At 40.3% G+C, this 14,979-nt stretch overlaps 1 protein-coding gene across 2 annotated transcripts in view; it reads right to left on the bottom strand.

Moving 5' to 3' along the window:
- The window catches only part of runx1 (RUNX family transcription factor 1), a 36,542-nt gene extending 22,681 nt beyond the window's left edge, over positions 1–13,861 (bottom strand). The window contains exons 1-3 of one of the 2 annotated variants that reach the window (XM_032507999.1): positions 13,720–13,861; positions 882–1,039; positions 405–515 (exon numbers count right to left, since the gene is read on the bottom strand). In XM_032507999.1, coding sequence (XP_032363890.1) covers positions 405–515; positions 882–1,039; positions 13,720–13,807 — 357 coding nt within the window. In that variant the 5' untranslated portion in view covers positions 13,808–13,861. Of the gene's footprint in view, positions 1–404; positions 516–881; positions 1,040–3,186; positions 3,455–13,719 lie in introns of those variants that run through there. The other variant, XM_032508000.1, reaches the window with a different exon arrangement.
- Positions 13,862–14,979: the final 1,118 nt, after the last annotated feature.

Genomic DNA, 14,979 nt, shown 5'->3' with positions numbered 1-14,979 from the left:
AAGCATCCAGATGATGGAAACCGTTTACTCTTTTTTCTTCTGTATCAAACCTGTCATATCAAACGGTCATTTATTAGCCAAGGAATTATAATAATGTTATGTTGTATTGTAATTTAAATATACAAATTACTAGAATTGTTGGGTCTTTGTAAATTATACAGTATGGTCAAGACCTACTTTATATGTAAATTGTCCTGAGGTAACCTTTTCATGATTTGATACTATGAATAATTGAATTGAATTGAGTTAATTTAGTAAATTGTCCTCCTGGTTTGCAAACGGTTTACAATCTTGTCTGGAAAAGTGTGTTGTTGTCACAGAGCTTAAGAAACATTTTGGAGTTCCATCGGCGAGCAGGAGGCTTTATCCTGGAAATGTCCATTAAAGCAGGCTGTGGGGCGTACCTTGAAGGCGATGGGCAGCGTCTTGTTGCACCTCCAGTGTGTCGGCAGCACGGAGCACAGGAAGTTAGGACTGTCCGTCTTCACCAGCTCACCTGGATGGTCCGAGATCACCTGAGAGTCAAACACAATGTGAGGAAAACTTCTATTGGCGGGTTTGAAAAAAGTGACATAAATGTTAAAAAGGCGACAAAAATAGTGTCAATAAAGGTGAGAGGAAGGCCACTAACATGTGGAAAAAGGGAACAAAGTCAAACAGCTTTGATTTGCTGATGTTGAGCAGTGTAACAGAGACCCTAATTGGCTGATTTTGAGCAGTGACACAGAGACTCTGATTGGCTGGTGTTGAGCAGTGAAAAAGAGACTCTGATCGGCTGATTTTGAGCAGTGACACAGAGACTCTGACTGGCTGGTTTTGAGCAGTGACACAGAGACTCTGATCGGCTGATGTTGAGTGAAACTGATCCAGTTTAGCCGTACCTCCACCATGCCGCGCTCAGCCAGGCGTAGTTTCCCCACCAGCGAAGCCCCACCTCCGGCGTTGTCCTGCGCGGCACCCAGAGGCAGCGCTTCGGCCATCTTCCCCCCCGAGGCCAGCGAGGTAGAGGGGGGCGTGTACCGCCGGCCAGGGGCGGGGTCTGCAACGAAACATGAATTTGAACATCTGCAGACAGACTAACCCTTCATATAGATCCTAAGGAGAACTCTGCTCTCCATCGTCTTCTTTTTTGTGTTTGTTGAAAGAAAGTAGCAACAGAAACTGCAATTTAAAATGTATTTTTTTTCATATTCAATTTAATGTTCAATTTGTTGAGTAAGAGAAAGTTGGAAACTAGTCATTTTATTAGTTTTAAATTCAACAAGTGGTTGGTTGTATTTTAGCAGGATACTGAGCAGAGAACTGAGAACACCTTAATATGTTTATTTATTGTTATGAATTTATTCAACAACATTATCACATATTTTCCTCATATACTGCAGCCCTAATCCAAGTGAGATTCTCTTAGCGTTACTGGGTTTCTTTGGCTTCTATAAAAATGGATTAAAACATCTTTTTTACATTTGTAGACATCACATTGAGCTCAGTAACAGATATCTTTTACTGTTTTCTGACTTCTTTAAAAGTAGTGGATTCAGAGATTGATCAAGAAAGACATGCTTCAGCGCAAAATTATCTGAGGGTTGTGTGTGAAATATAAACTTCCAACAGCGCCAAGATCACTGGTATAGTTTCAATCTTCAACGTACATGTCAATGTAGAAGAAAGAGGATGTAGAAAACACACACCATGACGAAAGCTGAAGCTCTGGGTCGGTCTGTTTCCTGACGCTCCTCCAACCAAACTTTGTGCAATTTACCAGCCGTTACAGAAAAATCTCTAAATCTTTCTAATTGAATACGTCTCACACACACACGCACAAAAATATTCTGCAATGTCTGACAATGTTTGAATAATATACGACATAAAATACACATAATCCTTGTTAAAGCAGCTATGACATGTAAAGCCCTGCATATTTATTGACACAAGAAGAAGTGTAGAATGATAATGACGGGGCAGTTTCCCCTCACATTTAATGTTTAAGCTCTTTTTCTACTTCAAAAGGGGGAACATAAACATGAAGTATAGATATATCCCCAGTGTCCTGTACGCATGTGGTTCTTTGGGCTGATTCAAATATAAAGGAAACCTGAACATTACACACATGCTTCTCTGTTGGTTCTGTCTGATAAATAAATGTGCTATGATACATTTTTATGGATCAGAAAAATAATATTACTTCATCATGAACAAGAAAACATATTCTTTCTAAACCTTGATATCATTAGAGATCTCTCGGAGTTACAGCAAATGGGGGTCGGCTCAAATTCATTATTAATATTGTAATTAATGTAATTATTATTATTATTATTATTAATAATAATAATAAAGTCAGCAGAACTGTGTGTGTGTTTACACAAATAATAACTGTATGAATGAATCAGAAGATTAAAATGACTTTATCCTGAAAAAGCAAACTAAAACTTTAGGAAAGTATCTCAAGCTACGTGAGTCTACGGTTGTTTCCACAGAGGACATGATACATATTTTCAGCTTCAGGGAGAAATGATTTCTTCCCACATTGCTCTGCGACAGAGCTGGGCCTCACTGTTCATTAAGATGAGTTAGTTCTGAACATTTTGATATGAAACTCAGCGGGATCAGATATATACAAATACATGAAAAGATGAATTTAAGAAGATGAGTAAAAATGGAGAGACTGTCTCACAGAATCCTGAGAAATTAAACAAGATGAACATTTATCACACTGATACATCCAGATAAAATGTCATATATATTAAAAAACTGCTGGGTTTTGAGTTTTGATAAATATAAATGTCCACATGAAGCCTCATGAAATAATACTTATGGTTGTAAATACGGCTGTCTTCTATTTGATTCTAATTTATAATGCTTCACACTGCACAGTATTTAAATATGATTTATGTCAAAGTGAACGGATCCTGTCGATGTGTTTTTATTTGATAGCAGACTGAAAAAGAGGAGAAGAAGTTGATAATCTATACTTTAAAAAAGAGATGAATAATCCTAAACATGAGTCTGTGTGTTTCTCTAGCTTTTCATGGCTGAAAATATGCTATATCACGACTATAAATCCCCAGAGAAATATTTTATATCATGACTATAAATCCTTGGAGAAAAATGTTATATCATGAATTTAAATCCTCAGAGAAATATGCTACATCATAACTTTCAATCCGCGGAGGAACGTGCAGGTTGTACCGTATTTCGCGTCCCACAGAAACACCATGTGTGCGGCTCAGATCTTCTCTCTGTCTGCTGTCTCCGTGTGTTTCTGTCTCTCTGTCCTTTGCGCGCTCTGGGGTGTAAAAGTCTCTTTATCCGGTCCACGTGCACAGTTTCAGTTTAACGTGCTTGCAGTTATTAATCTTCCACATGTAAGAAACATGTAGACAGAAACCTGCTTTAAATTGAATACTGTTGCACAGCCCTCTCTTTCTCCGTGTCCGTGCAGATGAATGGAGTCCCGCTGACAGCGCGAGCGTTTTACCCACACACCTCATTGCCGCTCTCAGCCAATCAGAGGCTCTCTGTTGCCGGGCACTGCAGGGCGGACCAATCAGCGTGCTGTCCGTCCGAGAGAATGCGGGGCTTACGAAGAAACAGAAAGAGTGGGTGGGGGGTGCACACACACAACACACACACCCAACAGGAAACTGTCCCCACACTCAACACACACACACACACACACACAGGAAATTGTCCACACAACAACACGGATACACAGTCACAACTGATGTTTCCAAATGTCCCAAAGTCAACACACAGCTGCCGATCTTCAGTCCAGCCTCTTTTCTTCTTTAAATCCTCATGGAGCTGCAGCCTCTGAACTCACAGAGACTCCCTGAACTCTTCTTGTGTTTTTCGGTCTGAGAATATATCAGAGAATGGGAGTGTGTGTGTGTGTGTGTGTCTGTCTCTGTAATAGTTTGGATAATAATGAAGGGGGTGTAGTACCGGCTGTAGACGACAAGGGGGAGCAAATCTGAGTCCCACAGAGAAACTCTGCCTGTTTAAAAATCTGAGGGTTTTGACCAACAGCAGGATTTTAGGCTTGAATCTGTATAATTTGACTCTATAATGCATGTATTAATGAAACGCAAAGGGGGGCGGGTGAAACCAGACAAAATACAAGGCAAGGCAAGGCAAGGCAGCTTTATTTGTATAGCACATTTCAGCAACAAGGCAATTCAAAGTGCTTTACACAAAATCAGTTAAACAGATAAAACACAAGTAAAAACAGTTAAAAATCACAAGCATTAAAAACCGGTAAAACACATGAATAGACAGTTAAAAACAAAGAGAAACATAAAACACAAGAATAAAATTTACAGTGCAGCATAAGAAATTTATGTAATACACAATCAAATCCCAGCTGAGATGTTTCTTACATTGGTTGAAATGATAGTAGCAGTTTAAATGATAAAATAAAAATGATAATTGTCCTGATATGATTGTTTGGACAAATATTAATTTTGATAAAAAAACAACTACAAAGAAGCTGCTTGGAAAGAAAATGTAAAGAAAAAAAAAATCACATGCCTGAAGCAACTTGTGTGTGTTTTCTGAAGAATAAAACAGATGTTAAATTGTGAGATTTGTAAGCAAAGTTTGGTATCATGTGATCTCCAAACAGCTGCCTGATGAAGACGTGTGTCATCTCCCAGAATGCATCCTGTTACTAACCCTCCACTTCACTTTGGAGCCATTTCTTTATCCTTAGATCTGAATGTATTTTACACGTTGTTATTTGTTAACTGTCAGACAGCCCTACAACAAGCAAGCTTCTGGAAATACACCAAATGTATAATAATAATAATAATAATAATAATAATAATAATAATAATAATAATTTAAAATAAAAGAGATCATAAAACATCCTCAGCTGATTACTCACAATACCACTATTATTTCCTCTGTTGCAAGTTGTCTGAAATGTTAAATGTTTTAAGTTGAAATATGGAAGTGTGGCTTTATCTGATGCTAACTGTTGGTGGATTCAGGACTAATCTACAGCCTCAGACAGGCAGGGAGAAGAAGAGAGAAGCTTTATCTGATGCTAACTGTTGGTGGATTCAGGACTAATCTACAGCCTCAGACAGGCAGGGAGAAGAAGAGAGAAGCTTTATCTGATGCTAACTGTTGGTGGATTCAGGACTAATCTACAGCCTCAGACAGGCAGGAGAAGAAGAGAGAAGCTTTATCTGATGCTAACTGTTGGTGGATTCAGGACTAATCTACAGCCTCAGACAGGCAGGGAGAAGAAGACGTCTTAGGGAAGATAAATACTCAATCACAATTCCACTTTGGCTTTCTTTAACCACGTAGACATGTAAATGTCTTTTACTCGTAGATTCTCTGATGTGTGAACATCGGAAACTGTCAGACCAGATATGAACAATAACTCCTTAGGAACACAACTGAGGAGGCTTCTTCACCGATGCTTTATATTATAAAAACAAGTCTGACCTTAAGAAAAAGCCTATTTATTCATATAAAAGCAGTGAAATGCATAAGGTTAGTCTGTCTGTCAGCGTTTGAGATTTATTTTGGATTTTACGATTTGGATGTCTTTTATATAAAATTAAAATGTCCTTCCACCGGTTACGTGTATGTCTTTCTGTCTCTGAGGCCTTTTTTAGGAGTCAGCTGATTGGGTTTGCTGTCAAATGAGTTTTAGAGAAACGCCAGTTTGCCGAAGGGCGGATAATAAAATATGTAAACGCCTCCACGCTCGTTTTGGCCTGAGATGGACAGGATGCGCCCCTCGGAAACATCTATTTTTCACTTCCTCATCCAGACTTCATCTGTGCTTCTTCACTTCTTTAAAACAAGAGGAAAGCATTGTCATAAACCCAGTTTCCTCTTGTTGTTTTCAGGATTTTTATAAATTAAAGCTGCAGCTAAAGCACTTCTGTCAACCTGCAGTTTCTTCAAAGTTAGTGTCATTAAATCTGACACGGGCCATTTATTCCTCATAGAACCACACTTATCAATAATTCAGCCGCTGAAGGATGCTTTGAAACTATATATATATATATATATATATATATATATATATATATATATATATATATATATATACACATACATACACACTCGCTGTATGCCGAGTGCAAGGATAGTTTCTGTAGAAACAAATGCAGTTAAGACGCTCCCAGCCTTTAAGGTTTAGATTGAACTAAAAATTAAATTTAAATACATTATTTTTGAAAAACATACTTATTTAAGAAGCCATATTTTAAAGAGTTTGGGTTTAATCAATTTTTAGAGAATAATTGGACAATAATGGCAAAAATGTCTAAGTGGTGTCTAAATGTCTAAACTTTGTACCAACATTTTTAACTTGCTTAAAACGGGCAAATTTCTTAATAATAGATCCCATGAACTACTTTGGCATTAACCTTAATTTAAGGGTATTATACATATGTACAATATTTTTTTTAAATTACGCTAATATTTATTTTATTAATCTAGGGAATCCTATCAGTAATGCAAGCTTCCTGAAATGTCAATATGGTGAAAGCACCAGTCGAGGTGCCATTCTGTTAAAATCAGCAAGAAGACCACATGACGGGAAACTGCATTATAGAAAGGGACCCTGATCAGCTGCTGCATCACAATGTTGATAACTCTCTGATAAATATAAGTTATGAAGACATCTTTAGGTTAGGTTCAGTTCTTTGGTTAAAATGTCAAAAAGTATGACCAAGTAAAACACTGAAAAACATTATTTAATACAAATTAGTATGTATTGTAAATGATGTTTGATAGAATTAGATTTTACATTAAAATGTCAAATGGTGTAACCGCTTACACCTTTGACTCCTATTATAAGCCTCATCATTCTTGGCCAAACTTTTCAAATATAACTAGTTAAGTTGCCGGTTCAAGTAGGTTAAATGAACTTATGACCAATTTACACTCTGTTGTTATTACACACTACACACAGGCCGGAAACACACACACACGCATGCTCGGGTCCTATACATGCACTAATGGAGATATGTCAGAGTGGGGGGGCTGCAACTGCTGAACAGGCGCCCCTGAGCGGTTGGGGGAGAGGTGAACTTAGACCTAGACTTTTCTTTATTAATCCTTTTAGGATGACTCCCACAAGGAAATTGAAATTTTCAGCATCAGTTTTAGCAAGAAGTAAAAGACAGTATAAAGATAACAAAAATAGCATTAATAATAATAACAATAAGAATATCCGTCAATAAAAAGACAATCATAAATTATCAGTCAAAAGTGTCTGAGTCAAGTGTTAAAATGACCAGGTATTAATGTAAGTCCAGTATGTATGTATATGTATGTATGTATGTATGTATATGTACTGTATTGTCCTCTCTGCCCTTTTTCCTCCCCCCCCCCGAGTGAGGAGTTGTACAGTGGGTAACCCTAACTGGCTTCTCTCCAGATACCAGTCCATACTCCGTACTATGGTCCGTACGGGGACTTGAACCTGGGAACCTCAAAGTTCCCCAACATAAACTCCCTACGGACTGAGCTACTGCCCCCCCGAACCATTATAGTGCAAGGCCTTAGTGTTAAAAAAAATTTGAGCCACAAATAAAAATGTACATATTCTTTTGCAACGTTACAATGATTTCTTATGCAAAAATTTCTTAACATTATAATAAAATAGAATGAGGCAGTTGAACAGTGCCCCTAATGTGGTAAAAGAACAGCGGCTTTAAAATATCTAAAACATTTAAAAAATGCTGTTTATTAAAGTTTAGCTAATTGAATTCAGATTAATGCACCGTAATAAGTTAAAGTGCTCATTTTCAGGTTCATAATTTTACTATGAGGTTATATCAGAATATGTTTAAATGTTTTAATTTTCAAAAACACCATAATTTTGACATAGTGCACATTGCTGCAGCTCGTCTTTTCACCCTGCTCCCTGTTTTAGCTACAAAGTGAGACATCTCACTTCTATTTCATCTTTGTTGGGAGTTAAGGACTACTAGCCAGTCAGAAGCACAGTATGAGGGCCCTGACAGTACCTAGGTAAGGACTACTAGCCAGTCAGAAGCAGAGTATGAGGGTCCTGACAGTACCTCGGTAAGGATTACTAGCCGGTCAAAAGCAGAGTATGAGGGCCCTGACAGTACCTAGGTAAGGAATACTAGCCAGTCAGAGGCAGAGTATGAGGGCCCTGACAGTACCTAGGTAAGGACTACTAGCCAGTCAGAAGCAGAGTATGAGGGCCCTGACAGTACCTAGGTAAGGACTACTAGCCAGTCAGAGGCAGAGTATGAGGGCCCTGACAGTACCTAGGTAAGGACTACTAGCCAGTCAGAAGCAGAGCATGAGGGCCCTGACAGTACCTAGGTAAGGACTACTAGCCAGTCAGGTGTAGAGTATGAGGGCATGTTCTGTCAGTGCCTAGGTAAGGACTACTAGCCAGTCAGAAGCAGAGTATGAGGGTGTGTTCTGACAGTACCTAGGTAAGGACTACTAGCCAGTCAAAGCAGAGTATGAGGGCCCTGACAGTACCTAGGAAAGGACTACTAGCCAGTCAGAAGCACAGTATGAGGGCCCTGACAGTACCTAGGTAAGGACTACTAGCCAGTCAGAAGCAGAGTATGAGGGTCCTGACAGTACCTAGGTAAGGACTACTAGCCAGTCAAAAGCAGAGTATGAGGCCCTGACAGTACCTAGGTAAGGACTACTAGCCAGTCAGAAGCAGAGTATGAGGGTCCTGACAGTACCTAGGTAAGGACTACTAGCCAGTCAGAAGCAGAGTATGAGGGCCCTGACAGTACCTAGGTAAGGACTACTAGCCAGTCAGAAGCAGGGTATGAGGGCCCTGCCGGTACCTAGGTAAGGACTACTAGCCAGTCAGAAGCAGAGTATGAGGGCCCTGACAGTACCTAGGTAAGGACTACTAGCCAGTCAGAAGCAGAGTATGAGGGCATGCCCTGACAGTACCTAGGTAAGGACTACTAGCCAGTCAGAAGCAGAGTATGAGGGCGTGTTCTGTCAGTGCCTAGGTAAGGACTACTAGCCAGTCAGAAGCAGAGTATGAGGGCGTGTTCTGACAGTACCTAGGTAAGGACTACTAGCCAGTCAGAAGCAGAGTATGAGGGCGTGTTCTGTCAGTGCCTAGGTAAGGACTACTAGCCAGTCAGAAGCAGAGTATGAGGGCGTGTTCTGACAGTACCTAGGTAAGGACTACTAGCCAGTCAGAAGCAGAGAATGAAGGGCACTGACAGTACCTAGGTAAGGACTACTAGCCAGTCAGAAGCAGAGTATGAGGGCCCTGACAGTACCTAGGTAAGGACTACTAGCCAGTCAGAAGCAGAGTATGAGGGCGTTTTCTGACAGTACCTAGGTAAGGACTACTAGCCAGTCAGAAGCAGAGTATGAGGGCCCTGACAGTACCTAGGTAAGGACTACTAGCCAGTCAGGTGCAGAGTATGAGGGCCCTGACAGTACCTTGATTAGGACTAGTAGCCAGTCAGAAGCAGAGTATGAGGGCATGTTCTGACAGTACCTAGGTAAGGACTACTAGCCAGTCAGAAGCAGAGTATGAGGGCCCTGACAGTACCTAGGTAAGGACTACTAGCCAGTCAGAAGCAGAGTATGAGGGCGTTTTCTGACAGTACCTAGGTAAGGACTACTAGCCAGTCAGAAGCAGAGTATGAGGGCCCTGACAGTACCTAGGTAAGGACTACTATTCAGTCAGAAGCAGAGAATGAAGGGCCCTGACAGTACCTAGCCCTGACAGTACCTAGGTAAGGACTACTAGCCAGTCAGAAGCAGAGTATGAGGGCCCTGACAGTACCTAGGTAAGGACTACTAGCCAGTCAGAAGCAGAGTATGAGGGCGTTTTCTGACAGTACCTAGGTAAGGACTACTAGCCAGTCAGAAGCCGAGTATGAGGGCCATGACAGTACCTAGGTAAGGACTACTAGCCAGTCATGTGCAGAGTATGAGGGCCCTGACAGTACCTTGATTAGGACTAGTAGCCAGTCAGAAGCAGAGTATGAGGGCGTGTTCTGACAGTACCTAGGTAAGGACTACTAGCCAGTCAGGTGCAGAGTATGAGGGCCCTGACAGTACCTTGATTAGGACTAGTAGCCAGTCAGAAGCAGAGTATGAGGGTGTGTTCTGACAGTACCTAGGTAAGGACTACTAGCCAGTCAGAAGCAGAGTATGAGGGCGTGCCCTGACAGTACCTAGGTAAGGACTACTAGCCAGTCAGAAGCAGAGTATGAGGGCGTGTTCTGACAGTACCTAGGTAAGGACTACTAGCCAGTCAGAAGCAGAGTATGAGGGCGTGTTCTGACAGTACCTAGGTAAGGACTACTAGCCAGTCAGAAGCAGAGTATGAGGGCCCTGACAGTACCTAGGTAAGGACTACTAGCCAGTCAGAAGCAGAGTATGAGGGCGTGTTCTGACAGTACCTAGGTAAGGACTACTAGCCAGTCAGAAGCAGAGTATGAGGGCCCTGACAGTACCTAGGTAAGGACTACTAGCCAGTCAGAAGCAGAGTATGAGGGCCCTGACAGTACCTAGGTAAGGACTACTAGCCAGTCAGAAGCAGAGTATGAGGGACAGATTCATCTTAGTCTGTTGAGTCCTTTAAGTCCTTTGAAGACTAAAGATTAAAGTTAGGATATTTGTGCGAGGGAGAAATAATCTAAAAGAGAGAGAGAAAGAGACTACATTATCAACGGGTATTTGTTTGGAAAAGGATGTTTTAAAAAGCTGTGAGTTACCAACAAATGTCTTTTAATATGCAGTTAGAGATGAGATCTTTAACCTACAATAAAAATTGTGTCTCTGCAGAGTCTTTTTACTCATCTAGAGACTGAAGACTTGTACATGGCAGAAGAAATCAAAGAGAAAAACTGTGTGAATGTGTAAAGATCGAAAAAGATTTATTTATATTTATGCATTTAATCTTCTTTATTATTATCCTTAAAGCTTTGGCAATATTGTTATTTCTGACATTCATGCCAATAAAGCTGGTAGCATTGTATTTTGAATTGAATTGTGTGGGAGCGAGAGAGAAACGGACCGAGAGAGAGAGATATGTAGCGAGAGATGGACTGAGGGACAGAGAGAGAGAGAGAGAGAGAGAGAGAGAGAGAGAGAGAGAGAGAGAGAGAGAGTTCACTCCACATTCTCATGTAGTCCTCTACTTCATGGGTTTTAATGTTTCCTTCTGTTTTCTTTCTAACATTTGACACTAGAGATTTTATTGTATAATAATATACTGTTTTTACTTTCCTGTTTTTTTTATCTTAAATGTGTTTATTTAAGTTTAGTCAATGAATTGTATGCATGCATTTCTACTCACATTATTATCCTTGATGCTTTGGCAATATTGTTATTTCTGACATTCATGCCAATAAAGCTATTTGAATTGAATTTAAATGAGAAAGAGATACTGTATGTCAATATGGTCATGCTAATAATAAAGCCTCTTTGAATTGAACTGAATTAAATTGATAGAGAAAAAGAAACAGAGAGAGAGACAGAGAGAGAAAGAGACAGAGAGAGTAAAAGAGAGAGAGAAAGAGAAACAGAGAGAAAGAGAGACAGAGTGAAAGAGAGACAGAGACAAAGAGACAGGGAGAGAGAGAGAGAGAGAGAGAGAGAACAAAAGGAGTTGTATTTTGCCCGGCCAGCGTTTCTCTCTGACTGAATAGTAACGTGATCCGGTCTTCTGATCTATAATCGATACGCAGCTACAATCGAACATCAAAGTTATTGATAATTGACTTTTTCAGCCACAGAACAATAATAGAACCTTCTCAGCGGTGGATCAATCACAATAACAAAACGATTCCTTCAAAAAAACATGTTTCTGCATTCCTCTACATTCTTTTGCATATAAAAAAACAATAGCTTTTTTCCAGTTCCTTCAAGAATGTCCAACAGGACTGAGATTAAAATGCTCAAGTTTAAATTATCTGGACATGCAACAAGGGTTGGGTTTAGGGAACTAAAACAGTGCATATGGTTAGGTTAGTGTTAGGGTTAGGGCTAACCATCTAACTAAGGTAAAACATGTTGTACAATCTGGTGGCCTGTGTCCTTCCTCTCCTCCTGCTGCACACAGGTCACACTATCCCTGCATCACTTCAGAAGCTAACCCTGACCCTTTATAATCTAAGGGTAAACAGGCCCCGCTGAGCCCTGTCAGGACTATCTGAAAACTCTTAAATACCCTCTCAGGCTTCCCCTCTCTTATTCCCCTTGCTCTGGTGTTTTCCCCTTTCATTCCCCCTGCTCTGGCATTTTCCCCTCTCATTCCCCCTGCTCTGAGGTTTTCCTCTCTCATTCCCCCTGCTCTGGCATTTTCCCCTCTCATTCCCCCTTTAAACAGAGATTAGTTCATCTACTGTAGATAAAAACACTTGGTGCACAGAGATCCCTTTTTGCTGAAATGTTTTGCTACAACGGTGGAGATGTAGCCTCAACTCACAAAACATATGCAGGCATGCATTCTCCAGCACTCTGACTCTTTATGTTCTGTATTTATAGGAGAGAAAAATTGCCCCCATAACTCTATAAATGTAGCCCAAAACCTCCCCACAAACTACTCAAAACACTAACACTAACATCAAAATACACAGAAAAAGCCCACTATTATTATTTTATGTCTTCGGATAACTTGGAAATAATGCAATAGTTCAGGGTGGAAAAGCCTTCACCAACGCAAGTAAGTTAACCATGTAACCAGACACAGACTTGTGTGTTAAATGTGAATATCTACTAGTTTCTTCTCTTCTCTGGGAAAGTAATGTGAATATCTTCTGTGGACTAAACAAGACATTTGATGATGTCAGCTTGGGCTTTGGGAAACACTGATCCATATTTGCCCCCATATTCTGACATTAAAGAGACAAAGGCAGGAAGTTTAAAGTCAGTCTTTTACACATAAACTACGTTCACATTACCTCTGTCTCTTTGTGTCACTTTTATTAAAACTCTCTGCAGAGACAACTGGTCATCAAGTCCTCCACACACCTTCAGAGTCAGGTTATTTTTTGGGGGTAAAATGTAATTTAGACTCAAAACACTGAGAAGGTTATTAACCGTTTGGTCTCTACAACATGCGACCAAACAAGTCATCCATTCATCAGCCACAGAGTTGAAGTGTGAGGACACTACCAGCTTTAAAGACTGAGGAGGAGATTAAGATCCAAAGAGAAGAAGTGCCGTTGAATGTAAAAGGCTTTTCGTAAAAGGCACAGAACATGGATTATTGGATAACTGTGAAGGAAATGTTTCTACACACAACATAGAATAAAAAAGAAACGCATGGAGTTCAACATCAGACAAACTGCATACATAATATATGGAATATATAATATACATAGAAACTGCTGCTGGTGATGATGAAGATGACTACGAGCTGGTTTTTGTCTTTATGTTTGTCAATTTTTTTGTGCTTGCTTCAGTTTATCTTAACTTTTTATCAATTTTTCCATGAATTTGTCTATACTTTTGTCCCTTTTGTCAACATTATTGTTGCCTTTCTAGCTTTTTTTGTCACTTTTCTTGATGTTTTTGTCTCTTATGTCCTGTATTGAATCAAACTTTTCTCCAACTGTATTTATTGTTCTGCAACCACAACACAACACATGCTGAGGATGACTTATTTTGAAAGAAAAGTTTCTACACAAAACGTGGAAGAAATCACATGAGCATTGAGTTCAACATGAGACAAACTGCCATGACGATGATGATTAAAAGAATAATCTTTACCAAAGAGTGCGCCTGCCGTCCGGCCCTTCCTCATCAGGTACACGGCCCAGGACAGGGGGCCCGAGCCTGAGAACGCTCCAGCGTTCATGCTTCAATCCTGGGGTCAGAAACAACCACCCAAGGGCAACTTTCCGATGGGAGAGAGGGTATCACAGGACAAAATAACACTCAGAGGGGAGAGAAAAGGGAGAAAAAAACAAGACAAAGTGGGAGATGGTATCAACTGGAAAAGGCAAAAAAGAAGAAAAAGAGAAAAATATAGTAAGGTTGATTTTTCACTTTTTGTTTAAGTCCAAAATTTGAGGTTAGGGAGAAAGAGAGTCAGAAAACTTGTTTGGCAAAGAAGAGCTGCAAAAACTGCTTTTTATAGCTCTCATCACCCCTTTCCCCTCCTTTATCTCACCCTACGTATTAAAAAAAAGAAAGAAGCGAGGGAGACGGAGGAGAGGAGCCAGTGAAGCTGAAATCATTCCCTCCTTCTCTAAAGCGTAGCCACGGGGGACACCACTCCACTCTGCCCTCGGGCTCTTTAACGCTGATAATTTCATTTAGCTTCTCAAATCATTTCCTCCCCAGGGTTTCTGCAGGTTTCACCAAGTCAAATTTAAGACTTTTTACTTGGCAGATGGCTGTTGTCTGCTAGAGGCCATTCACAGCAGTTGGATGTTTCTTACTTCCTGCGTGAGACTCCAGCGCCCAAACACCCAACACTCCCTGTTTAAGTGCTTTTTTTCTCACTCGCATAAAAAGCAGTAGGCTTCAAATACGTTGTAAGCAATTGGACGTTTGCCCTAAATTCAGTTTTTTAAGACAAATATTGTCAAACTTGCACTTCCACATTTCTGAAGAATAAAACATTTGTATTGGTCTGTGGTACAATCTGATGGAGACTTGCAGTAATAACACCAAATCTGATTGGTTAACCTATAATTTTTTTGGGTATCTTTTGTAGTCGCAAAAGAAAGACACAAGGAAAACAGTGTAAAGTTCAGCGGGAGCATTTCAATGAGCATGAGAGGTAGCATTACACCGAAGAAGGAAAATTAAGATTTCTTAAAATGGAAACTAAGAGACATCAATGAGACATTAACATAAATGTCTCATAGCAATGTAGATGTAGCCTTAAAGTTTACTGAACCACTGGTCTGTGTTGGCGAAATACATACCCAAAACCTTTATGTGACTGTTGTGGCACACTAACACACACCGGAGGACAGCGGGCCACCGCAGTCTCTCCTAGAGACCTCTGGCTGGTGACAT

The sequence above is a fragment of the Etheostoma spectabile genome, unplaced genomic scaffold (genome assembly GCF_008692095.1).
Source record: "Etheostoma spectabile isolate EspeVRDwgs_2016 unplaced genomic scaffold, UIUC_Espe_1.0 scaffold00005570, whole genome shotgun sequence".
NCBI lineage: Eukaryota > Metazoa > Chordata > Actinopteri > Perciformes > Percidae > Etheostoma > Etheostoma spectabile.
Note: the sequence above shows the minus strand (reverse complement) of the source record. Positions and strands in the feature narration are given on the sequence as shown.